The 27,702-nt window shown below is 38.0% G+C and overlaps 1 protein-coding gene across 4 annotated transcripts in view; it reads right to left on the bottom strand.

Annotated features, from left to right (window-relative positions):
• LOC119787130 (partitioning defective 3 homolog) overlaps positions 1-27,702 on the bottom strand; it is a 349,189-nt gene that overhangs the window by 11,579 nt on the left and 309,908 nt on the right. For all 4 annotated transcript variants that reach the window (XM_038290773.1, XM_038290770.1, XM_038290772.1 and 1 more), the window contains one exon: positions 10,352-10,475. In XM_038290773.1, coding sequence (XP_038146701.1) covers positions 10,352-10,475 — 124 coding nt within the window. The remainder of the gene's footprint in view (positions 1-10,351; positions 10,476-27,702) is intronic.

The raw sequence follows: 27,702 nt of genomic DNA on the forward strand, positions 1-27,702 counted from the left end.
AGGAATATAATTAAAAAGTTGAATTTTTTCAGTTACTGGCTTCATTAAATGTATTAATTACACACAGAAGATATTATATAGATATATTAAAGCCTTTATTTTTATTACTACTTATAGCTAATAAAAAAAAAAGTCATTTTTTTATTATGATATCAAATCTGACCAGTAAAAAATTATTCAATACTGAAATATGGGCTCCATGAAAAACTACTTAAAGGTTACTATTCTCCAAAGGCATTTTAACAGTCTCAATATTATATATTATAATTCATTAAATATACACATAAAATGTATTGAAATCAGAGCAGAAATTTAGGTTTAAAATAAATAAACATAAATTGTGAATATAAAACCTGAAGAAAATTGTTCATTTTCTTGAAAGAAGCTCAAATTTTTACATAATATAAATTTGAATAATAAAATGACATAAGGATCAAAGGTGTTATGGGAGCCCCATGACGTGTTTGAAGGATTACTGGCTTTGTGATGGAATATTGAAGACCTATCTGTGACCTCGGCTGGAAAGCCCTACATGAAACTACAGGAGTATGAAAATCCACAGACATGTGACTTTTTAATAACTAAAGAGCAGAACACCATCTGACCTCTTGGATGGGATTAACGGCTGGATTTTTACACATCTCTGAAACTTACCGGCAGCTAGTCGGTGGGACTCGCCTCTCCTCAGGTCAAAATGAAGGTGAGACACAGGAAGGCAGGCAGATAAGATGGGAGGAGGGGGGAGTGAGGGGAAGACCATGCTGCAGGCTTAGAGAAAGGTTATGGTGATGACATGGATGTTAGTCGGTGTTAATGAAACAGACTCAACACTGTGATGGTCCTTTTTGAGATTAACGCCCTGACACAAACACCTCACCAACAGATTATCAGCTGACAGTCGCCTCCTGCAGACATGTCACACATTCCTCAGTTTAATGTGGACATTTGTTACTATACATATATACATATATATATATATATATATATATACATATACATATATATATATATATATATATATATATATATACATATATATATATATATATATATATATATATATATATATATATATATATATATATATATACACACTGCCTGGCCAAAAAAAAAGTTGCCTCCAAAAAAAAAAAAGGTCACTCACTCTAATATTCTGTTGGACCGCCTTTAGCTTTGATGACGGCACGCATTCGCTGTGGCGTTGTTTCGATAAGCTTCTGCAATGTCAAAAGATTTATTTCCATCCAGTTTTGCATTGATTTTTCACCAAGATCTTGCACTGATGATGGTAGAGTCAGACCTCTGCGCAAAGCCCTATCTAGCACATCCCAAAGATTTGCATGGGGTTGAGGTCTGGACTCAATCCATGTGTGAAAATGATGAGTCATGCTCCTTGAACCAGTCTTTCACAATTTGAGCCCGATGAATCCTGGCATTGTCTTCCTGGAATATGCCTGTGCCATCTGGGAAGAAAAAGTCCATTGATGGAATAACTGGTCATTCAGTATATTCAGGTAGTCAGTTAACCTCATTTTTGAACACATACTGTTGCTGAACCTACCCTTACCAACTGCAGCAACCCCAAATCATAACATCGCCCCCACAGGCTTGCACAGTAGGCACTAGGCATGGTGGGTGCATCACTTCACCTGCCTCTCTTCTTACCCTGATTCGCCCATCACACTGGAACAGGGTAAATCTGGACTCATCAGACCACATGACCTTCTTCCATTGCTCCACAGTCCAATCTTTATGCTCCCTAGCAAATTGAAGCCTTTTTTCCCGGTTAGCCTCTCTGATTAGTGGTTTTCTTACGGCTACACAGCTGTTCAGTCCCAATCCCTTGAGTTCCCTTCGCATTGTGCGTGTGGAAATGCTCTTACTTTCAGTATTAAACATAGCCCTGAGTTCTACTGTAGTTTTTCTTCAATTTGATCTCACCACACATTTAAGATCACAATCATTCAGGATTTTTTTCCGGCCACATTTCTTCCTTGAAGATGATGGGTCCCCACTATCCTTCCAGTTTTTAATAATGCGTTGGACAGTTCTTAACCCAATTTTAGTAGTTTCTGCAATCTATTTAGATGTTTTCTCTGCTTGATGCATGCCAATGATTTGACCCTTCTCAAACAGACTAACAATGTCCACAGGATGAGTCTTTCAACAAGGTTGTTTAGGTAATGAGAAGCAAGTCATTGCACCAGTTGGGGTTAAATAACTTGTTGCCAGCTGAAAGATAATCGCCCATCCAGTAATTATCCAATAGGAGGCCCGTACCGATTTGCTTAGTTGAATCCAGGTGGCGACTTTTTTTTTGGCCAGGCAGTATATATATATATATATATATATATATATATATATATATATATATATATATATATATATATATATATATATATATATATATATATATATATATATATATATATATATGTGTATGAATTCAGTTGAATTTAGGATTAATCAGTTAGTCTTTATCTACTTTTTAAGATTTTCTCTTATTTAGTTTGTTTAACCCATCAATCCTCCCAAAACCAATGTTTAGTTATTGTCATTATAATAAAGGCTTAACCATGCACAGGTTTTTTCAGTTATTTATTTGATAATTAAACTACTTTATATTTGTGGTGGATTTAAAATACAGCAAAGAACCTGGAAAACAAAAATGAGCTGCAGTGATTTCAACAATATCAATGTTGCTTCTGTGCACATACTCTACCACTCTGATAGCTGGCATCACATGCATTCATAACTGGGTTGATTGATTATTCCAACTGCATATGGTCCCACTCTTCTGGTCAGAACCCTTAGATGATTTTCAAGATTTAACAAATCATCAAAGGCTATTTTCAGTCTGTTTTACCAGCTTTGAAACCAATTTTGATAAAAGTTTGGGATCATTTTACAGTAAGATTTAAAGATTTAATCGCTGCATCCAAACCTTTTGCTTTAGATGAAATAAATCAGTTATATTCATAGGAACAACCAGGACTGAAGTCCATCAGGAACTGGATATAGCTGGGGAACCGATGTTCACGCCCACGGCCGTGATAGTGTTACGTTGATAGAGACAGAGAGGGTTTCAGAGCATTGGATTAAAATCAATCAAACTTGACTCAAGTTTACGGCTGCTACCATTAAAAAGGCCAAATTCCTGGAGAATAAAAATCTGTGGGGAGATCAGGCAAGGAAGATGCTATTTAGCTATACAGAGATTGTTTGGAAGAGGTTAGCACTATTGGGGGGCGGTGGAAGATCCAAATCAGTTTAATTTTCTGCTGATTAAAGCGTTCAAACATTGAGCCAGATTTATGCCAAAAGTTGATCCATTAGCAAGCGTTGTTTAACTTGGATATTAGTGGTTTCTATATCTGAGGATGTAGATCTAACTTTAGAAACATATGAATTATGGAATATCACAAATTAATTCAAGGTTATGCACCCTGTTCTCCCATCAGTCAACCTGAGAACTACCAAGGACTGTTAAACTACAAGCTTCAGGAAGCTGTTGCATCTTCAATGCATAAAATAGCATTACTGCAGATCCTTCCTCCCCACAAATATGACTTCAGAGCCAAATCTGTTCCCCACAAATGTAACTATCTACATCATCCATCCTGTTTTTGCTCAAGGATTCATTCTACACTGTTTAGGTTTGGACTTTTTAATAATTCTAAATAGTCTGTTCGGATTTTAATGGATAAAATTCATATGTTATACAGTCAATGAGACCTCGCTGCTCGGCTGCACATTTGGTGTTTTTTTTTACATTACACTGTACATTATTCTTGTTTTATTTGCACATATTCATTACTCTTATATGTGCATGTTTTCTCATCTCTTTTCACTTGGGACACATGCATTTGGCCACAGGGGGACATTTAAGATCATTTCTATTCTATTCTGCATCTAGGTCACATGGTAGGTCACAAGATATATGCAGTTTTGAATAAAATCGAGGCAATAAAACCTGAAAAACACGACTAATTTTCTTTGGAGAGAGCTCAAATTGTTTTCATAAATGAAAATAAAACGATAAAACATGATATTATGTAAGGATAAAAGATGTTATCTCAGCTTGTACAGATGGCAGGACCACAATGACGTCTTTGAAGGATTATTGGCTTTGTGATTGAAAATTGGAGTCCTATCTGTGACCTCAAAAGCCGTTCTGAGGATCGTATGGCAGGAAACGCTCAGGAAACTACAGTAGCTCGGGTTAGGCCAGGGAACCAGCTAATTTAAAGCTGCTTTTTATGCGCCTGTGCAGAGTTTGATTGGAAGATGATGGCTATAACATTTAAAACCAACTGGACATTCAAAGCAAAGAGTGACTGAAAATTAAACTGTGTGTAAAAAGCGGATAATAGCACTAAATATGTAAATATTTGCGAGAAGAGAGGCTTAACTTGTCGGCCAATGCTGTTGATTTATTTTTGCTCGCAGCTCACATAATTCTACCTTTTTATGTGAAAACAAAAATCCTCAGTTTGATTAAAGGTTTGCCTTAATTCAAACATCCCTGCAATAAATGCCATTAAGCCAACAGAGCTGCAAACATCCCACTGTTGTACCGCAACTCCTCTGATGTTCATTAGCGGTCTGGGTGCAATAATGGTGAGCAGATTAGTTGTCACACTAAGCTGATATAATTACTTTTTATGGCCGTGTAACATATTGAGAGTGGTGCAGGCGTCAGTTGGTGTAAAGGGCCATAAAACCATTATGAGCGCTAAAGAGACTCCCCTCATAACCAGATGAATCCAGGGTGCAGCGGGTTAGATGGGAAATGAGGGGCTGAGGTCCAAACTAAATTTTTTTTTCATATCTGGTGTAAAATCGCCCACGGCTGAGTGACCGTCCTAATAATCCTCAGATTAAGAAAGGATGGATTCCTTCTGACGATCCTGATTGTTTTAATACTTCTGGAAATGTCGGTTCATGCTTAATTTTAAAGGTTACTGGAAAATACCTTCAGGGATGTTGGATAATAAAAGCTTTTAAATGTTTCAATAAAACACAAGATGAAAATATTATGCCTTCCATAAAGCTCTGCTCCAGCTGAATGAACCTCTCTGTTCCCACAGTTGTTTAATGGGAGCAATAAAGCTTAGTGTGCTGCCGCTGCAGCTGGGAGAGCAGACATCAGTCATCGCTGATGGAATTAGACCACGTTACCCACAATTCTCTGCTGCTCACCCAAACAACAAGGGGGAAAATAGATGAGGAAGACCAAGAAAAGGTGGCTAATTATGGACAGCTTGTTTTGATATTGGACGATAAATCACAGGAAGGACGGCTAACAAACGTGACGGCTGCAGGTTTGATTTCAGTGGAGGTTTGGTGGAATCTGGGGACTACAAAAAGCTAAATAAAATGTTTACGTTATTTTGGACTGGAATAAAACACCTTGAAAAAGCCTGACATCTATAGCAGAAATGCAATTTAATGGGGATTAAACTAGAGAAGCGCCGATTGTTCAGAGGATGGATTCAAGTTCAGCCCTAACAGAGCGGATGATTTATGGTCTCTGAATGTAGAGGAACACTTTGGCTTCTTCAGAGATGGAAGGAGAACAGCTGAGCTCAAATCTTTCATTTTTGTAAGCGGTTAGACAATAAAGATGGAAGAAATGATGAGTCAGACTGAGGCGTTTCATTTTTGTAACGTCTAATATTAGAGCAAAAAATAGGAGAAAACGTTTGATGGACTTCATCCACTATAAGGTCAAAATGACATGGGGATAAATGTGACGGCAGAGCCTTGTTAAATGTTACATCTTTTGGATTTAGACTGAGTCAGAACTCAGTCTGGCCCAACAAACCAACCCTGCTGGGAAAGAACTTAGTCTCATCATTAGTGTTGCGCCGATGCCATTTTTAGGCCCCGATACCTGTCTGTGCAGCATCGGCAGATACCGATACCATCTGTTTGAAACTGATGTGTGTGTATATATGAAGAACTGCACACTACTTGGATGTAAAATAATTGCCATCATGGCTTTGTCAAGCTGCTGCCTACCTTTGTGAAGCAGGAAAAAGACTAATACAAAGTGAATCCAGTAGAACCTTTTATTGCCTACCTGGAATGGGTGACAATAGTTGAATAAACTTTTGGCTCTAAAAATGGTATCGGTGTCCTATTTGTTGGTACTCGCTGATACCGATACCACCATTTTAGTGCTGGATCAGGGCCCCACCCCATACCGGTATCAGTGCAACACTACTCATCATTCTGCCTTTTTTTTATAAGGTATTGTTACTTTATTAGTAGTATTTTGACTTTAATCACAAAACAGCATTCTGCTTTTATTCATTTTGAGGTTAATTTTAACTCTTTTTATCATCTATTCTTGAATTCAATACTTGACTTACTTTATTCTAGATAACTTCACTTTTTTCTTTTAAACAGGGAAGAAAAAAAGGTTAATTTAAAAAAAAAAAGGTTTCCAACCGATATTCTCTTGTACTAAAGTGCTCACCAATTCCTTTTTCCTTTTATGTTACAACCTCGTTCTGAAATTTGATAACTTAATTTGCTTTACCAGATGCTACACATAATCCCATGATGATAAAGTGGGAAAAAGAGCTGCAAATCATTGAGAATTTAATAAAGAAAATCATTATTTGCTTCCAGACACTCAAAACTGAGCCTGGATGTTTTTTTGTTTTTTTTTGACGAGCACAGCAAAAATCTAAATCCTTGGGTGAAGACTCTGTCAGGGCAAAACATATCTGAAGCTTGAAAAGCACCCAATGTGAATTACCAATAGGGATCTCTTTATAAAATACTTGGATGAAAGACAAATAAATTGAGGAACCATCCAGAGGGTTAACAAGTCAGCCAGACACGACCACTTCAACTTGACCAATATGGACATTAGAAATTATAAAGCCAGAACAAACTAAATTATCTGGCAAGAAAAAAGAGGATGCTGCTCAGTGTGAAGCATGGAGGAGTCAGCATCATGGTGTGGGGATTTACTTTTTTGCAGTATATTTTGTAACTAGCCTGTCTATACAGTAGGCAAGACATTCCTTAAGGAAAGCTGATCCAGAGTGGTTGGGTGGTAGTTCCTAAAGATTCACAGGAAACCCAGCAAGAACCCTCACCTATATTCTATGGAACATCTCTGAAAAATTGCTGCAGATTTAACCTGATCAGCTGAAAAGAACGGGAGATAAAACCATCAGACAAGAAGACTTGAAGTTGAAACGGTGCCAATAAGGCAAAGTAATAAGCAATGGGTGTAAATACCTGAGTACACAAAATCAATAAATAGACATTTTTTTCAGTAATGCATTTTTGATGGTTTATAGATCTTTAAGAAATGCATAACTTTATATACGCTGGAAATAATCTGCAACATAATAAATATGGAAAAACAACACACTGAATACTCTCTGGATGCAGCAAAACATGGATGACTGGAAACCTAACTAGCATCCTCACCAGCTAATGGCGATTAGACAAAGATTTCAGTAGGGAAATTGTTTAATCTTTTCAAATTAGTTTTCAAAATTAAAGATGAGACTTCAATGATAGGTCAGGGGTCAAAGAAAATATGCACAAAGATAAACCAGTTAAGTATTAATAATTTCAGATATGTTTGATATTTTTGAAGGAAAACGTTTTTCTTACACCACTTCAAAAAAAGCATCAACTTGCAGCATCTTATATGACCTCAGGCACAGACTGAAAGTGGGGAAGTTGTAGGTGAATTAAGACAAAGGACACTGACTCCCGGAGGTTTGCAGCACATCACTCAGATGAAGCAACAAATGCAATCCCTGCACCTGGAGAGGTAATTGAATTTCAAAGCCGCATTCTGCCGTTTTCCATATGGTGCTCTGGCATGACCAGGGCATGAGTCCAATAACACGCAATTATAATGGGAGAGCCGGGTGTGAGCGAGTGGAAGTAAAAGGGACAAGAAAAGAGCATTGGAGGATACAGAGCCTTTGCCCACTGTGCAGGAGTGGAATCTATGGTTTCCAAGGTTTATTTTGGGATAAAACACATTTTTAAATTTGTTTTAATTCTTTATTTATGAACACGTTTACTCAGTAAAAAAAAAAAAAGTTAAATATTCAAGGTGCTCTTCAGTTTTCATAATGTGGAAGAACAAATAATGTCTTCATGGGAAAATGAACAGACTCACAATAGTGCAGTGAAAGTGAAGTTTAAAAAATAAAGGAAGTGCTACAGTTCTAATTTTTAATTTACAGCACGCTCAGTTGTTTCCAGACAAAAGCACAGATGACCTGTGGCCTTGTTTCCCACACAATCCTGCGCTGGAATGTGTCCACTGATCCCATTAACACACAGCAGGACTCTGGTTAACACTGCCAAAAGCTGCATAATGCTATACAATACTAGAACAAAAACAAACCTGGGTACAAATCATCAGCTCTCACTTTATCATCGCAGTATTAAACCACTAGATTCCCACTGCAAACAGAAAGCTTTGCAAAGTATCAGCAGGAAGGAGTTCATACAGAAATATACAAACACAGACCTGTGTGTGTGTGAGTGGCGTAGATACCCCTCCCCCTTCCAAAAAAAGTGTTTAAGTTATCATAAAAAGACATTAAGCACAACACACCTAATGTACCCCCCCCCACACTCCCTTTTCACCATGGAGACAAACATGAACATCCGTCAGCCTCTATGATGTGTATAATGTACAAACTAACACTCATTGATGCTTTGTGCATTAAATAGCTACCAATAAGAAAAAAAAAATGTCTTTGCAGCAATACCTGATACAGCCCTTACTTTCTATGAACGTTAAAGGATTTTAATGTGGGTTCTATCAAAGCCTACAGGCTACTTTTGTAAACCTAATGATCGGGAACTTCCAAGGTTTCTCTTTTTAAACCCTGCTTGGCTACCTTTGAACTGTGAGGTGACTGATACTTTCCAGGACTTGCAAGGCATACTCTGGAAAAAATCAGGGTATTTTCTGTCATTTCTATAGTACTTTGCCAGAATTCTATAATTTCTGATAAACAAAAATTAACCTTTAGGCCCCAAAAGTTAATATCAGGAATTTTCATTGTTACTTACCTGGAACTTGCAGTTTAACCTATAAAGGAAGCACACACTGGAACTGAGAGGTCAGTTTTTATAGTTTAAAGAGTGCTTCATTGTGCTACTTTTCCAATCTTGCCCATTTCAGGGTATCTTTATACGGTGGTGTATTCGTTAATACTTTCTAGGACTAACATGTTACTCTAGGTAACTTACAGTTTCAAAATACAACAGGCTTCTTTTTAAGGTGATGTGTAAGATTACACTTTCTAGGACTTACTTTTGGAACCTACAGGTTTATTTATTTATTTTTTTTTTTGGGAGGGACAATGAATCGCCATGTGTTTTTTAACCTTATCATTTTCTTGAACTTTTATGTCCCTTTCAGGCTTTTTCCACTAACTTGCAAGCTAATTTTTCTAATGTTTTATGTGATGATTTGAAGCTTTTTGGAACTTTCATCAGTAATCTCTGGCATTTATTGGTTTGACCTTGAAATTCCCTGTTATGATGAAACTTAAAACTAACTCAAGCAAAGGGACAATGTGTTAATTAAACCTGATACTTTATAAATCCTGCATGCCTTTCTCAAAACTAACAAGAAACTTTGTGGAACAGATAAAACTCACCAGGAAAGTACGTGTTGTGAGGCGTATTGCTACAAAAGTATTAAAATCTAATCTTCAGCTACAGCTGACATTTTAGATAACCATAATTTGCCGCTTAGAATAATGCAAAACCGACGTTGAGTCGCAGTGCAAAGAAGTTGACAGACCTCAAATAAATAGGTAAAAATATGACCAATGATTTCATCACCTTAAAAAAAAGAAACTCTACAGAACCTTTGATTTGTTCAGTTCAGGATTACCCCTCGTTGCTTCAGACAAGCTAATTACCCCCTTTTCTCGGCCAGTAAAGCTCTGATTTAAATACATGTCAGTTAAAAAGACCAGCATCCTGCGTCTAAAGAGTAAAAAGGCACAGAGTTTAAAAAATGAAGTCCCACGAGAGAAACAGGATGAGGATGAACCTGAAAGTCCTCGATGTTGTGGGTGAAGTCCATGTGGGTGACTGACAGACAGAAATGGGGACGATGAATGAGTAGAGCGGGTTGTAACAGGCAGGCGGGGTTAGTGATGGACTCCAGCATGCAGTCAGTTAATTAGGCCCGTGGAGGTTAATGATACTCCTGAAGTCTTGTTCGTGGCTGATGGTAGTGGGGTTAGTGATGCAGGATCACCACAGGTACGGTCGAGTTGGGTCTCTGTATGGTAAACCATCCTCTCTCTCGACGTCGATCGGTTCAGACACTCACCCAGGACTGCTCGAAGCTGTAGGTCCTCCTGCGATCATCCGGGTCTTCTGGAACGTTCTGGGCCTGCTGGAACTCCTGCCTCAGCCTCTGTATCCGGTCATGGTTGCTGGGAGTTAGCCGGTTACTAAGAGGAGAGAGAAAAAAAAAGAAGGCGTAAGATGAATGAGCGTGAAAGGGCCATTGTGAGTGAGTGACCTGGTTCTATCAGCGCCGCAGGAAATGGTCTGCAGGATGGAGTTGTTTAAAGGCGGGCGTGCTTTGTCCATGGATTGATCAAATGCACTGTTGACATTGGCAAGCCGGCCCAGATAGACTCAACCCGGGGAAAAAAATAGAAAAGGATATGATAAGTGAGGGCACAGCTGAGAGCAAGCTTACAGCAGAGCCAACAGCAATATGAATCAAACTAATGTGTCTCTGATGTATTATTCAGAACAATGAACAAAGACTTGTGGCAAACAGTGAACAGTCCCCCCCCACCACCATCGCTCAACCACTGCAGTGCTGCTTTAGTGTACTACTGTACTATTAAACTACAGTAATAAGTACTGGCTTTGCAGGTACAACAGTAGCAGGAGTTAAGGCAAGATGTTTACCACAAACTGTACTAGAGTCACAGAATTCTGCATGCTGATCATTTATGCTTAGGGTTTTTCTTTATATTTATTTTTTGTTTATAAATTTTGAGAATAAACTCAAGTTAGATGTGTTGCTGTGTTGTTAGATGTGTTGAGAATAAACTCAAGTTAGATGTGTTGCTGGGACATTTGTGAAGCATCCTGCAGCAGCAAGATGACCTGAGACTAACGATGCACCAACCACTGAGAAAGAGACAAAAACCCTTGGAATAAATCTGACCTCTTATTGGTGGAGAAAATAGTAAAAGAAAAAAAAAAAAATATATATATATATATTTCTTCCATTTCCTGTCATTGAAAGCAACCACTTTAAATGTCCTTGTGTTTGGTTGTTGAGTGAAGTGAGAAATAAACAGCATGTTTTCACCTTTTTGCTGGATTCAAACCTACTAGTTTCATTAATACATTTTAAATTGATCATTCCTAGCTGACCAGACTTTTCCTTTAAATATTTACTGAAATAAAAGCAAATGTTAAAGGCACACTATGCAACATTTTTCAGTTAATTATTGTGTTCCATAACGTTATGGATGATTAAATTAGTCATTTCAGGTTGAACAAAGGTATTCTCGGCCGCCCTGGTGGTCTGTGGGGGAAATACCGCACTTGCAATTGCAGGAGCACCGACCCGCACCCACAGGCTCAGAAGTCTCGTGAGAGTCAGTCTTGCTTTACGGCGAGAACTGCTAGACGCCCCCAGTTAAAAGCATTCTCGTTGCTAGCACAGTGGCAATCTTTGTGCAGTTATGCTACGTTCACGCAGCAAAAGCAGCAAAATCGCGTCTGCTGCTTCATTTTTGCTGCTTGTACCAGTTAGTTCTGACGCGCGGCTGAAGCAGCTTTGCTGCTCTGGCTGCGTGGTGCAAAAGTGTGTCTGACGCGCGTTGGGCGGAGCTTCACTATCCTTTTTCTGCCTTGCAGCTATATTTGCTGTGATCATTTGGAATAAAGTAGTTTTAATATGTGTTTAAATGAGAAAATACACCTGAAAACGTAATCAGTGCCGTCAGTTCATTCAGATTATTATCCTGCCTTCAATATTTTTTCTGTCGGAGCCGCTCAGACCCCCACATACCAGCGGTGCGCCGACAGAAGGAATCCCTTCATCAGCAGCCTCTGGCCGGGTCACCTCCTCGCGGTTCACCGCAGCAGCTGGTAGGTGTTTTTCATCTAAATAATCCAAACTGCATATTCTGCCAGCAGATTTCTGCATTTTAAGTTAATTTAGGCGTCAATAAACTGTTTAAGAGGAGTGATCAACAGCGCTGTGTCTCTCTCCCTGCGTAAGATGATTAAACGCGCCTTTCAGCTGCTCAGACGCGCTGGGCCTGCTGCTCAAAACGCGCCGCGGGACCTTTTGCTGCGCCTTGACGCGCGTCAACCATTGACTTTGCATGTAAACTCGCTGCTTCTGTCGCGCCAGCTGCGGTGTGAACGCAGCATTAGTCATTCGCTGCTAAGCTCAAAACAACCGCGCCTGGCTTGACGGAGAAACCAGGAGAACAGCTGCGCATATTTATGACAGTGCACTTTTACTTTCGCCCTCTGGGGGGAGCCTTGCTGGAAAATCAACACCGGTTGCATAGTGTACCTTTAAAAGTAGGGATGTCACAATCCAATGTCAATATCAGGCAAAAAAAAACTTTATATCAGATTATATCAGCCTGCAACTAAAATCTCTGATATTAGCATGTTGATAAAAACACTGCTTCTGTCTAAAGCTCATATGACCCATTGGTTGATAATAAATAGGTCAGGTGTTCTTATTGCTCTCTGTTTAAGTAATTTCACCTGACATCCCACGCAATAAAATAAGTATTAAAGTATGTATGATTCATGTTAATATTGGGTCGATATCAGCATCATCTCAGAAATGAAAAAGTCGTGTTAGGAACTCTGTAGTTGAAATACTTTTTAACCTATCACTGTACCAATAATTTCTAGTTATTTTGATATTTTTCTCTTTTGTTTAAAGCAAAACAGACAAAAGATTAATCACCGTGACTGCCTTCCGTAAACACATATTTTGACTGATATGCGTATTTTATTAATCATCAGCATATTTTAGCTCACGCCTCATTGTTTTGCTCATATGGCCTGTAGCAGAGTAAATAAATTACCACATTATTCCGTCTGTCTCATGGTGTGATTGAAGCAAAGTGTCAGGGTGTGTGAAAAAAAAAAAACTGAGCGGCGAGGGAAATGCTGACTCTTAGCTGGACTTTTTAACTTCCTGTTGCCAGGAAATTCCTTGGGACCGTCTTCTCCTGGAAACTCCAAAGGTCAAACCTGCATCTCTTTCCGGGAGCCAAAGATCCCAGGAGTTCTGCTTGGAGAGAAACTTTATGGATTGAAGGTCGATTTTGGACACGAGGGGACGTTTCAAAGCAGGAACGAAAAAAAAAGACTTCGACTGCAAGAAGTCAGGATTCAACCTTACAGAAAGTTGTTTATAGCAAATAGATATATAGCATCACCTCTTGATTAGGTGCATTTTGAAACATTTAATATTACTTTTGAAAATATTTTTTCTTCTTATTTATCTGAGCTTTTAATCAAGAACTCTTTTAGAGGAGCAGTGGTAATGCTTTCCAGAACCAAAACACAAAGATGGACCCAACAACCAAGACCAGCTCTAAATCTCTGCAAGAGTTCTGGTCTATTGTTTTGAATAAGGAAGAAAGCCAAACACTGGTTCTCCTTAACTTGGGATTCGGCAATTAACCAGAGCATCCTTCCCAACAACAGAGAGCAGGAACATATGTTAGAGAATAGGAAAAGTTGCAACTACTCTGGCAATAAATATCTGCTAAAGTCCAGCTATGACAGATTACAAAACAGTATTCCTGCTTCAAAGAAAATACACTTCAAGACTTTTGCACAGCTCCGAGCACCAAATGACTACTTTCATAGAGTCTAAAACAAATAAAAGGCAGCATCATGACCTGCATTGCCTATCAGCTCTACAGGCACACGCAGACAGAAAGCAGAGGCCGTCATTTCTGCTAAAGAGCAGGAACCTGTCAAATCCAATCCTGCATATCTCCATGACATGCAACACAGCCACTAGACTCTGCTGACCCAATAAGCGCTACATGTGTGACCCTTTGACGACGGGTCAAGGCCTCGGCGCTGCCTTTAAAGGCAGAGGAACAGCTAGGAGTGGGAAACGTGTAGACAGATGTCAGTAGGGGAGGAAATAAAGTTTGAGGTCCTTGAAGTAAAAAGGTGCAGCAATCTGTCTGAATATAAGTGTGTTTGATGAAAGAAGCTGGATCTCCTGAGACAGTGACTCAGCCCTGTAATCAAACGCACATCACCATTACAACAACCTATAGACCCCGGCTATGCTGCCTCACAGAGTGGAGTGGGAAAAAATGGAGGGATCAAACATTTTCAATCCTGACAAAGTGCTGGATCAATCAGGAGAAGAGCAACTTCGCTGCCCTGAAACCCCAGAGAGCCTCATCCTCAACCTGACAGACTCACTAAATATCTGCTGCTGCTGCACAACGCTGAAAGGTCACACAGCCAGGTTTTCACCGAGTCTCCAGGACTCAATAACAGGACTGTGACCTGCTGACTGGGCTGCTAGCTGCAGGGGAGCACGTTTACGCCGGGATGCACCGCGCAGGAGTAAGGGTGGAGCTTTGAGGAGACGAAATGTCGGCCATTGTAATCAGGCTCTTCACTTCAGAGCTCGAGTGTTTTCCTGGGATCTAAATCACCATGAAGGAACAGCAGAAGGATCAAAGATAAGGAGCTCTGAGGATGCAGAGAAAGGAAAAAAAAACCTGAACATTGTTCTTCTACAGCAAACTATGTCAGACTTCTAAAAAGAAATATGAAAACAATTTGAATTAAGAAATATAAACAGGCTCAGCGGCATAAATAATGATGGAAATGAAAGATAATTTAAAGCCAGCGAAGCCCCACTAATTAACTTTTTTACAACCCGAACAAGAGACAAGAGGCAGACCTTGATGCAATTGAGTCTTTTGACGTAATGAAACGTTTTGATCAAATAATGAGCTTCAAAACAAAGACGGGGGGAATAAATGAATTACCTGAGAGACTGTTTGTTGTGCCATCATTTTTCACTCTGCTGAATGAGAAAAAAACAGTGTTTTTTTGTTGCCAGAGTAAAGCATCACTTTATTCACCATCTATGGCAGGAAACCTTCTAAATTATTTACTGCGATTAGAATAATCTTCCACTGTTTTTTAAGAACCTAATTCAGTTAAGTTTTATAACTTTAGATTAGTCCGGATGTCATTTATTTTATAAAACTATTTTATAAACAAGTACAATCCATTATCAGCTCTGCAGACCTTCTCTGCTACGTTAAAGAGTTCATTTATGCTTCAGAATCATCAAATGTGACTGAATTACTCTATTCTGCAAAGAAGAAGGGAAAAAATTCCCTTCAAAGTGACGTAAGAGACTCATCACCTAATTATTGCAAACACTCATTGCTGCAAAAGATGGAAACATCAGTTAGTGGGAACAGCAATGCAAAGTAAGTCAGGATAACTTTTCCACTAGTGAATAAAATCATCATCTAAAAACTGTAATTTTTCTCTATTCAAATCCTCATATTCTAACTCTATATTTATCAATTATGACGAGAGGAAACATAGATTTTTACATTTTCTAAACAAGCTGCAGATTAAAGACTATCTACAGGAGCTAATATTCAAGAATGGATTTCCAAACCAACAATACTGCATGTTTGCACCATATATATTAATACGCTGAACTTCCATATTAATGCGTTTTTTTTTGGGCACCATATTTTTTCTCCCACACTGTTTACATTTTATCCCTGCTGTACTTTATGGAAAGATACGGAAGAGGATTAGGGCCACTGGAGAGAGAAAAAAAAAGTTTACTGATTTTAAAATTTTATTTCAGTTTAGTATGGGAAAAAAGTCAGAATTCTGACTTTAATCTCAGAATTCTGACTTTTTTTATTGTCAGAATTCACTCGGAATTCTGAGAAAAAAGTCAGGATTCTGAGATTAAAGTAAGAATTCTGAGATTAAAGTAAGAATTCTGAGAAAAAAAGTCAGAATTCTGAGATTAAAGTAAGAATTCTGAGATTAAAGTAAGAATTCTGAGATTAAAGTCAGATTTCTGAGATTAAAGTAAGAATTCTGAGATTAAAGTCAGAATTCTGAGGAAAAAAAGTAAGAATTCTGAGATTAAAGTCAGATTTCTGAGATTAAAGTAAGAATTCTGAGATTAAAGTAAGAATTCTGAGATTAAAGTCAGAATTCTGAGAAAAAAAGTAAGAATTCTGAGAAAAAAAGTAAGAATTCTGAGATTAAAGTCAGAATTCTGAGATTAAAGTCAGAATTCTGAGATTAAAGTCAGAATTCTGAGATTAAAGTAAGAATTCTGAGATTAAAGTAAGAATTCTGAGATTAAAGTCAGAATTCTGAGAAAAAAAGTAAGAATTCTGAGAAAAAAAGTAAGAATTCTGAGATTAAAGTCAGAATTCTGAGATTAAAGTCAGAATTCTGAGATTAAAGTCAGATTTCTGAGATTAAAGTCAGATTTCTGAGATTAAAGTAAGAATTCTGAGATTAAATTAAGAATTCTGAGATTAAAGTCAGAATTCTGAGAAAAAAAGTAAGAATTCTGAGAAAAAAAGTAAGAATTCTGAGATTAAAGTCAGAATTCTGAGATTAAAGTCAGAATTCTGAGATTAAAGTCAGAATTCTGAGATTAAAGTAAGAATTCTGAGATTAAAGTCAGAATTCTGAGATTAAAGTCAGAATTCTGAGATTAAAGTAAGAATTCTGAGATTAAAGTCAGAATTCTGAGATTAAAGTCAGGATTTTGAGATTAAAGTCAGAATTCGGAGAAAAAAGTCAGAGTTCTGAGATTAAAGTAAGAATTCTGAGATTAAAGTCAGAATTCTGAGATTAAAGTAAGAATTCTGAGATTAAAGTCAGAATTTTGAGATTAAAGTCAGAATTCTGAGAAAAAAGTCAGAATTCTGACTTTATTCCCATACTAAATTGAAATAAAATTTAAAAATCAGTTAACTTTTTTTTTCCCAGTGGCCCTAATCCTGTTCCGTAGAATGAAAATCTGTACTAAACAAAATTTTGTTTTTTATACATTCTGTGTATAAAAAATTACAATAAAAGTTGTCTAAGTCTAAGTCACAGCACGTTAGATAGGTTGTACATTTTTTATGTTTAATCTGTAGAAGTAGGATGCAGTTTACTCCTGCTACCTGTAGTTATTTGCAAAATATATTTCTAAAACATTTTTAGTAAACAAGCTACAGATTAAAGACTTTCTACAGGAACACATATTCAAGAATTGATCTCTTATCCAATAACTTTTAGAATGAAAGACATTTGAAAATAATGTGCTGGGAATCTTTCCCATTTTGATCTCAGATCGATAAAACCTCAACATTTTATTTATTTGCCATGACATCTTTTTTGCAAAACACATGTTAATGTGATATATTCGAGACTAATCGCTGCTTTTTCAGATCTCGTCATAGAAGGGGAAGCAATCTAACAGGATTAATCGGATCTGTGCCGTTGCTTAAGAAAACCCCCTGACACTGACGCGGCTTTCACAGATACCAATCAAAGCTCGGCCAGTCGGAGACGGAAGGCCTCCACGGTTCGTCGTGCCGTAAATGAGAGAGGACCCCTGATCCTCAAGATTAGAAATGAATGCTCCAATTCACACATACAGCTCTTCCCATTCCTGCAGAACTAAAGAGAAATGCATGAGGCACCAAGAGGACTATGGTGGATCTCAACACCAAGAGCATTAGAGCCTGCACCTAAACTGGTATGTCCATTAGAAGGAGACGGGTTCTCCTCAGTAATCAGAGCAGCAATGTAGCTTCAAATTCCCAATAAGTTAAATAATTCAGTCTAAATTCTTTCCCTTTCTTTGCATAAATAAACACAACCTAATTTAATAAAATCCCATCTCCATCATAACAATGCATGGATTGTATTCTGTGATAGCCCAAACTAATTCGATCGTCAATAATCCCCACTTCAAAATGATAAACTTTTTAATTAAAAACTCCCATCTTAATTAAAGATTTAATTAGGTATGTGGAGTCATGGGATTCTGATGTGACTGTTGTACTGACGAGCTCTCCGGCCTGTTAAATAAACATTCCCTGATGCAGAGATAGGAGCAGGAGGAAACCGGATCGGGTCGTGGATATGCATCCAGCTGCAGCGGTCACTTTTGTAAAGCTTATCGGATGGGTGGAGGAAAACCGAGCAGCCACAGAGCCTTCAGCTACAGTGAAGAAAAATGAGCTCAGATACTGATGATGATAATCTGGGTCTATTGATCTGAGGCTCACAGACAGCCAGGGAGGAGACTGATGCCCTCGCTAACTATTGCTAACAGTTAACGTTTCACACTTTAACTGTTGGGTGGTTTGGGTTGAGTCGTCTGCTGCTGTAGAGTCACAATTTTGGGTGCTGTCAGCTGCAAAAATCATATTTTTTCTGTCATCTAGTGTTTGCTAATAGCATTATTGACATCTAAAGTATTGTTATTTCATAAAATCTAAAAGTTTTTGATCGATAGAATAATGAAAATGTTATGTTGGTGTGGTAATCCAAATAAAACACCACTTATTTTACAAGCAGTCACTTTAATCATCAATAGTCATCTAGGCTATCAAAGCTTTTATTTTGGCTTTTTCCCCCTGATTTTGGTTCAATGCTTTTACTGGACCATTGCAGAATAAACCTCCATTGTGTTTAACAAAAACGGAGTTACTAGAAACAGCCCTGCTGAGCATTTTCAGTGTCTGATTTCTGTTATTAAAATAGCATATTTTCTTTTTTTTCCCGCCAACTTGTTGAATTTAAGTCTTGTTTGCTGTATTTGATAAACAGTAGCAGCCATTCAAAATGACCGTTCACGGTCAAACGCCAGCCGAATGGCAGCCTACTCCCCTGCGACTCCCAGCAAAATCCCCTCCAACTTCCAGCCACTGGCCTTCTCCTGGGCGTGCATTTCTTTTACTCTGACAGCACCCTTTCACTGAATTACAGGGTCAGACCAGGAGATGATGCTTCTCTTTAGATCTTAATGTCCACAAATCATGACAGAAAGAATATTTTAGTATAAAGACTGATGTTTAAAAATTAATTTTAGGGGACCAACCAAGGACCCATCAAGGAAGGTGGGGAAATTCTGATTGGCTATTACTGTAGTACAGATCAAAGGTTGCATTTAATAGCTTTAAGTCATTTAATATGGTATTAAGTAGCAAGGTTTCTTAAGAATCCTGTTAAATCACAACTCTATTCACTTTATGCTTGATTTGGTTTAAGCTTTCCAAAAAGAACAATATTTAGCTCCTATTTTATGCAGATGACACACAGATTTATATTCCAGCCCAGAGGACCTCACCGCAAAGACAGCAATTCTCTGCAGGATTTGGGAGTTAAAATCCTGGATGGTTAAACACCTTATAAATAAGAACAAGGTGGAGATTCTCACTTTTGATCTTCTATTAATAAAACGCCTCTGTAAACACTCTGACATTTAACCTTTAGGTCCAATCACAGAGTAAAGGTCTATTATTCTAACAGACTGTTAATAGTAAGCTAAATAGAACAACTGTTTACTAAAGAAATGTATTTTGCAACTTGGAAGCATTTAAACATTTGAACCAATTCTCACCTAAAGACATGCAGCCAGCAATCTCCTCCAGGTTATTTTGCATTAGGTGTAACTATAGAACCAGCCAGTCTGTTGTCTTCTCTACAGCTGATACAGAGACCTCTGAGGAGACACTTCCTGTTTATGTTAAGTCTTTTATTTTTAATGGGTTTTCCTTCAATATTTTGGGGGGTTACTGTAGTGCACTTTAGTAAGCTCTGCGGAAATTAAGATAACTCCATTAAATAAGCTCAGCCGGATGACTGCGTCTGTTTAATATTTGTCTCATAAGCCAATGTTGTCCGTCGGGCTTGTGGTAATGACAAAATAATGATTACAACTAATTAAAACAAATAGATGCTGCCAGCAGCTTATTTATATTTGTTGTTTACAATGTTGTTCAATAATTTTCAGGAAGCTGTTTCAAAGTCTGAACATTGGTGATAATATAACTACTATAAAAGAAATATATGATGAGCTTCTCTGGATTTCTGCAGAATATGCAATTGCTAAGAGAAAAGTTGCCATCCTTTACTGTAGCTACTTAGACTCTTAGCAGCCAGATGTTGCCTTTTTACTGGATTACAAGGATTTATCTTTAAAGCACTGAAAAAACTCACATGACCTGAAGGAACATGGCAATTAGATAACAATCAATACAGTATCGCAACACTTAAAAGCTCATTATCAACCCAATGCCACTGCCCCATCATGTCAGCATACTAAGTGAGACCGATCGCGTCTGAACGTTGACAAACTGCACAAATTAATCTGTTGGTATGTAGAGGAAAGCAAAAAAGAGAAGCAGAGTTTTCTATTCATGTGCAGAACTTGTTTTGACAAGAAAATCAAAGAGGGGTAAGGGTTGGATCAGAAACCCCCAGTGTGATAAAGAGTCAGAACAAAGAGTTCTCCTTCATGATTGCAAAGGTGGAAACTGTTTTTCTTCTTTTCGATTATTAGAAAAGATGTACAAGCATCATTTAAACTGTACTTTATGTGGAGCAGCTCCATATATATGGATACTGGTAGGTCTGAAAAACACAACTAACACTAGCACTAATTATGCTGGAATAGTTCTTCTCTATGGAAGCAAATCGTTACCATATTTCAAATGAAAAAGCATTTCCAGAAATGCTTTTTCATTTTAAGAATGTGGCTGCATTGTTTGACTCATTAATTAAATTAGTATTCAATAATCCTGTTTGCATTTTCATTTTCTTCTTCAACACTGCTCATCCTTTTACTTAATTAAAATGAAAAAGAAAAAGACACTTGAGATTTATTTTTCAAAATGCACCCCAGCAAATACATACCAAAATTAAATTTGAAATGTAAAATTTGAAAATGGAAAAAAGCATTTCTGGAAATGCTTTTTCATTTGAAATATGGTAACGATTTGCTTCCATACTTATCAACTAAGCAGTTGCTATGCAGTTAAATTTACCGTATATACAGTGCATCAAATAGGACTTTTTTTTCTTTTTGTTGCAGAAGGAATGGTAAGTTTCTCTGGTGATCAATGGACCAGAGGCAGAGTACACCACAAGATAGCAAAATGTCTAAATAAGTAGCAGGGCGGTAAAAACATCCGCAGCTGAAAAATGCAGCGCTCCAAATTCTGGGTTTGAAAAAGGAAAAGAAAGGAAGGAGAAAGAGTAGAGAGGGAGAAGGAGTTAGGGTTAGGACCCAGTTTTTCCAGAAAGGTTTTTTACCTGAATAGTTCAAATTAACGATAGATTATTAATCTATTGATTAAAATAAGATCTACTGGATACAACTACTCAGTTAATGCTCCTCCTGTGTGCTTGAGTCAGTCCAGTACCGAGTATGATGGACCAGACATGACTGCAACAGTTTATTCACACAGCTCATGACGTCATAACACATTCAAATATGCATGCTTTTGCCTGCCTGAGAACTGGACCATGCAAAGGAGGGATGATTCCATAGTGCATAGAATGATTTGATCCAGATGAACATGGAACCTTCAGACATCTGGAAATTTTCATGAAGGATAAACTAAACTTTAGGTCCACATCTATCCTTCTGAGATGTTAGCCATTTTCTTGATGAGTTAATCACAATATTATATAGAACAAATGAGATTATTTTACGTGTTGTCTTAAAATCTATCTTGCCACCAATTAACTCATTTGAATTAACCAATCATAAGCTTACAAACCCATAACATCATCACTTATGATGGAGAAGCAGCATTTAGTTCCTATGCTCCACTTATCTGGAACAAACTTCCAGAAAACTGTAAAAGCCTGAGTTCCTTTATATCAAGACTACAAACACATTTGTTTAGGATTGCCTTCGACTGTTCTAGTTAAAAAGTTCAACTGAAACATCACTAGGTCTTCAACTTCTTTATTTTCTTTAGTCCAACTGTCTTTAATGTTCTTTCTTGTTTCTGCATTTTTTTTTATTATTCATTTTTTTCTGTTTTATTTTCCTATATTTTAATCACGTAAAGAACTTTACATTGTCTTTGTACTGAATTGTGCTATACAAATAAATTTGCCTTGCCTTGCCTTGCCTTACCTAAGCTTTTCCAAATTGTTTAATGGCATGATTCTTTTTTCCAATTATTAATCAGTCAGAAAAAAGGCATGTTATTCTCTCCAACCAACCACATCTATTTTTAAAGCGGTGTTGATCAATGATTCTTTTGCAGATTTTCTATGGGTTTTATCTTCTTTCAGTATTTTTTAAGTCTATCACCTAATCATTTTGAGAAGATGCGTTTTATTTAGCTTTTCAAGACCTATGAATCACACAGATCTCAACCTGGAAGAGCAGCATTCCGTCTTTAATCCTACAGGGTCTGAACTCCTGTAAAGCCTTCGATGCAAGTTTCACTTTAATTGGTTTTCAGGTTTATAGGACACTTCCATATTTCCAGGGGCACTGCTGGTCAGAAATACCAGAGCTGGTAATACAATCTGTTATTAATGTGCACTCACTCACAGAGCCGCATTTAAAATGATATAGGAGGCCGTTCTTCCATTTCAGGCTACGGCGCCACTGAAGGCAATAATGGTTAGGTGTGCGGCAATATGCCGGCTTTTAATTCACAGGCCAATTACAGGCTGGTTGTCATGGGCGTATTGATGCCAGGCTGTTCACTTATGGCACAATAAAATAGGACTTCCTTCCTGTCATCTGTAATACTGCCCTACTTATAAACACAGGAAGCATAATGTTCTACAGAGGCAATCTCTTTTACAATCCTCAAATTTCTATGAGACGGTGCACTGATCTGAAAATGTACATATGTGGAAAGATTAAAAGAAAGCCTTAATATCACATTCGCTGAATGAACGAATTCGATCTAGATATGCAGTGCAAACTGGAAAATGTCAAGGTGTGCTGAGGGGGAAAATTTGGAACCGATTGTAATGCCTGTCATCCTGTTCTACCTAAGCAAGTAGCTATGTTTTCACTGGCCGACACACAAATCAAAAGCCTGCCTTGAGCCAAACGAAGCCGTTACATGAATGAGGTGAGATTTTACTCAAAAACAGGCTAAATTTAAAATTTTAATGTTTTAAAACCACTGAAACTGACATTCAAAGCACTCATTCAAAGCATTAATTTGCACATTTTGCAATAACATGAGAGTCAATCTTCTCAATATTTGATGCTTTTACAGTTTTTCTCAACTTGGGCTCTGCAGACTTCTTTCTACTTTTACTGTTCACTCCCCATTTCGTTTCTGAAAAGCCCTTTTTAACGTTTTTAACTTAAAAAGCACATCTTGCAAGTTATAGAAAGTATATTGTATGTTCAGGAATGCACACCATCAATATTGAGTCTTGCAATTTCTAGAAAGAACTGATCAAGTTCCACAAAGTACCCTTCAATTCCTGGAAAGTACACCGTTGTTCCTGAAAAGTACACTATTGGTTCCTAGATAGTAACTTTTAAAGTTTAAGGAATTAGTCTGTACTTTTTGAAAAGCACATGGAAAGTTCTGGAAAGCAACAAGAAAAAAAAAAGAAAAAAATTACAAACCTCCCCACCAAAAGCCCAAAAAAACAGAGTTTATTCCATAAGGCGCCTCATCAATTACAAAAAGAGTAACTTTATGAATCCCATAAATGACCCTTAAGCCCTAAGAAGTTCAGTTAATGATGCCCTAAACATCTGGAAAGTTATCTAAAAATATTAAATAAAGTGCCTTTACCCTATAAATCCAGGAAGAGATCTGCATGAGTGACTGAAATGACTTAGCTGACCTAATGACTGAGTCCAGATTTAACAGTTCAGTGACCGTCTTTATAAAGAACCTTCCTGGGGAAATTAGATTCTGTGATGATGAGGCGCTGGACTTGAAGCAGGAAGGACAGAAGAATTCAGATGGCAGAAATAATTCGCCTTGATACCAATTAGGTATCAAAAAAGTATTCCATAAAAAAATAAACTGTCCCAAAGTTTAGGATTGTAAATGGGCATCCTTTCCCTCCCCTTTTTTAACAGCAAGACAAAGGTGCTCTTAGTTTACTCTTTTATTCAGCGTATTACACCTACTAGAGACGAGATAAAAGTTGTTACTGTAAAACTAATACAAAGAAACCTACTTATATTTGGTTAATATAGAACCCAAAATCTGCATTGTGATTAGACTAAAGAGAGTTTAAAACATAGGCAACATTTGTTTCTCTTTTTCTCGCTCCTGCACATAAAAAGAAAACCAAACTCACTAGTATTAACATGGTTTATTAACTTAGTACCTCGCAGCACACAGGCCCAAGTCCTCCTCATTTGAATGGGCTCTATGCACAGCTCTATAACGTCCTGAATTTAAGGCAGCCCCTTCTTTTCCTGTATTTTTCCACATCATAACCTCATTAATTCAGATGTGTCTGGCAATGGTTACTGATTTCAGGCACACCTGGATCCATCAAGTAATAAAAGACAGGAAACAGAAGAGCTGCCTTAAGTTCAGGAAGTAGTGGAGTTGTGCATAGAGCCCATTCAAACTCCTGCACAACATATTCAAATGCAGCTCATCTCCGCCATCAGCTGCAGGTAAGGATCTCAATAATCAAGACAGATCTCTGCATGATCTCCAGTTACCTATTTAGATTTTTTTTAATATCCCATATAAAATCCCCTTCCATATCTTGCTGTCGATGTTACATCTTATTCTTTTAACCTTTACTGACAGGCCAAAGAATCCATTGAACCAAACCTTTCTGACAGATTTCAGCTCGCAGATTAGCCACTTATGGTTATACACCTGTTATGTTATTATTCCACCAGTCATAACTAACGCTTGCAGGCCACTCATCGAGTTGATTCACGGTCGATCAGCGTGATTCAGCGCATTCAGTCACCGGTGAAATCTGTAGCCAGGCAACGCGCTGCTTTAGCAAAAGGGTCGTCTGAAGTTGAGGGCTTCACCGCTTCCCCTTAATTATTCCTCTTCTGTGTCAACATGGCCATAAAATAAGCCCTCACAGGCCATTAACTTGTAGTGGTGCTTTTACAACTCTGCAGAGAAGTGAAAACTAGTTTCGACCTGCCGTTGCCCACGAGAGCTGTGTTTTCCCCCCACAGGTTGAGCAAATTACCGATGGAGTTTGAGAGTGTGAGATGAAAGGGTGCGGGAGCGAGGAGAGGATTTTGAGCCCAGTGGAGTGAGCATGGCGTCTTATCAGCACTGGATTAGCCAGGCATTAGAGTCCAACTGGTTCTTTTATTTTTTATTTTTATAAAGTCTAAACTAAACATTGATAACGAGGGCTGACTTTTTCAGACTCATGAATAAAGTGAAGTCTGGATGAGGAGTTTGCAAGAGGTCACTGGATAATATCTTTGTGTAACTAGTACATGGAAGGATTTTGCTAAAAAGATGCTTATGAGGGGAAAAAAAGAATGCATAAAAAGGATTTGATGAAAACATGTAATTGAATGAAGTTGTAATCAGTAAAATTTATAAAAGTACCTTGGGGCGCATCCCTTAGGGAGAAGAACCTCAGAACTAAGTGGAAAAACTAAAAATGTCTTCTGATGTTTGGGAAGGTTGGCAGATTTTAGTTAGAAGATTGTGGGAATAAAGAATGTTTAGATTTTCTGATTGACCTATTCGTCAAATTAAAAAGGAAGGAAGGTATTTTACACATCAAAACATCTTGAACCGGCATGCAGGTGCCACAGTGGTTAACGCGCACCATGTAAGGAGCTTGGTCCTCGATGGTTCGGATCCAACCCGATCCTTTGCCGCATGTCTCTCCTCTCTCTCATACCCCCTTTCCTGTCAGCCTACTATCGAAAAAACTGCCACTAGTGTTGCAAAAAAAAAGAAAATGTGGATTATTTTGTTGATTATATGGTTTTCGATTAAAATGTGATTTGTTACGAATAATTAATTACAGACACTGTAATTAACATGATTAAAAATTTAATCGAGTCCCACCACTAATTGCAATTTCTACAATTTCTGCAAATATCTAAGTGCCTTCCAGAGTCTAGGAGACTCCTATGATTACCTGTTGGCAGCTGGTTGATGGTGCACGGTCACAGACCAGATCTAAAGACCAGTGGGAAAAGGCAGCAGCACCCCCCTAAGACTCTCTTTAAAGCTGTGAATGCTTAGCATTCTTCAGTAAAAAGTATAAGCTAGGGAGAAGAGGAATGTCAGGGTTTTCCCTTCTGGGCCTTTTGCCTCAGCATCTTAGCAGGAGTAGAGATAAAGTAATATACTGTCCATGAATGAATTATAAAATAAGTCCCATCAGCCATTATTGAAACTGTCAAACATCGTTCCTCCAGAAGCAAAGCTTAATGTAAAAGAATGATAGATATCACATAAAGAGCCAGTATAACTGAGGATGTGGAGCTTTCAATTTATATTTGTCTACAAATGCATTAAAGTGCAAATTATGCAGCGCTGCCGATACTCTGAATGTATAATCCAAACAAAGAAGGCCAGTTTTTCAGGTTACTGAATATCCTCATAAGGAAAACAGGGTGAAAACAGAAGTGTGAGGGGTGCACTAGGATGAGGAGTGTAACTGGAGCAATACATCTGAGCTACATTCTGCATCTGGATCAGGAAAAGTGAGGGTTTGACTGATGCCCATCTGCTGGTCCAACAGAGAAATTAAGCCAGAGTTGGACAGGCAAAGAACTGCAGAAAAAATGAAAGGGCGGTAACACTGGGAGAGCCAAAGGAAATCAAATCGGAGCAGCCTAATTTCTGGGGCAGCCATCATGGTCCAGTTATTATTGCTCCCTCTCTCTCTTGATGACTGCTGGGTGACGAATGGATCCCTACTTGTAATGGTTCCCATTTTCAGAGAGCCGTATAATACTTCCAACAGAAGCTGTGTGCAGCATCTGATAAATCATAATCTAAGTCAAATTAGGATCCATTATCATCAAGAGGCAGGGGGTCCTTTTACCTCTGTTTCAGGACAGCAAGGGAGGCAAATGAGACTAGAAGCATCTTGTGACAGCAGGCAATTTTGAGAGAAAAAGATCGAGCGTGTGCTGCATGATTGCCTCGGTAATCTGCATCCTAGATGTCAGGAACGCTGTTCAGACAGACTGAAATTTGGCAAAACCTCAATGCAAATGGAAACCCATTTTAATGCGGCCTTTAACAATCCATATGATCGCTCTGTCACATTTTGTGACATTAAAGTTTTTGCATTATGCATGAAATATGCAGCATTTTGTTATTTCTAAAACAGATGTCTACTTTTTTAGACTGGTACACTTTTGGTGGCATTAATGAGAAGTATGATTTAACAGCATAAGGGTGTGATGGTTTGTTTAAATCAATAATTAGCTGCAGAATTTTAATTAATTCTGGTTTCAGCCCACAGAGATGATGATTAGACACACAGGCTCCTCATTTAATAGCAGGCTGAATCTTCATGTCCCATAGCAGGTTGCACCTGGACTGCACACTTTTGGAGTAATCAGAAGATCTCTATCTCTTCCAATGCACAAGCGCCACTAGTAGCAAAACCATCATACTTTAAGATATATTAAAGGTCAGATATACAACACCTAAC

Source organism: Cyprinodon tularosa, unplaced genomic scaffold (genome assembly GCF_016077235.1).
Source record: "Cyprinodon tularosa strain WSP-4 unplaced genomic scaffold, ASM1607723v1 ctg289, whole genome shotgun sequence".
In the NCBI taxonomy this organism is placed as follows: Eukaryota; Metazoa; Chordata; class Actinopteri; order Cyprinodontiformes; family Cyprinodontidae; genus Cyprinodon; species Cyprinodon tularosa.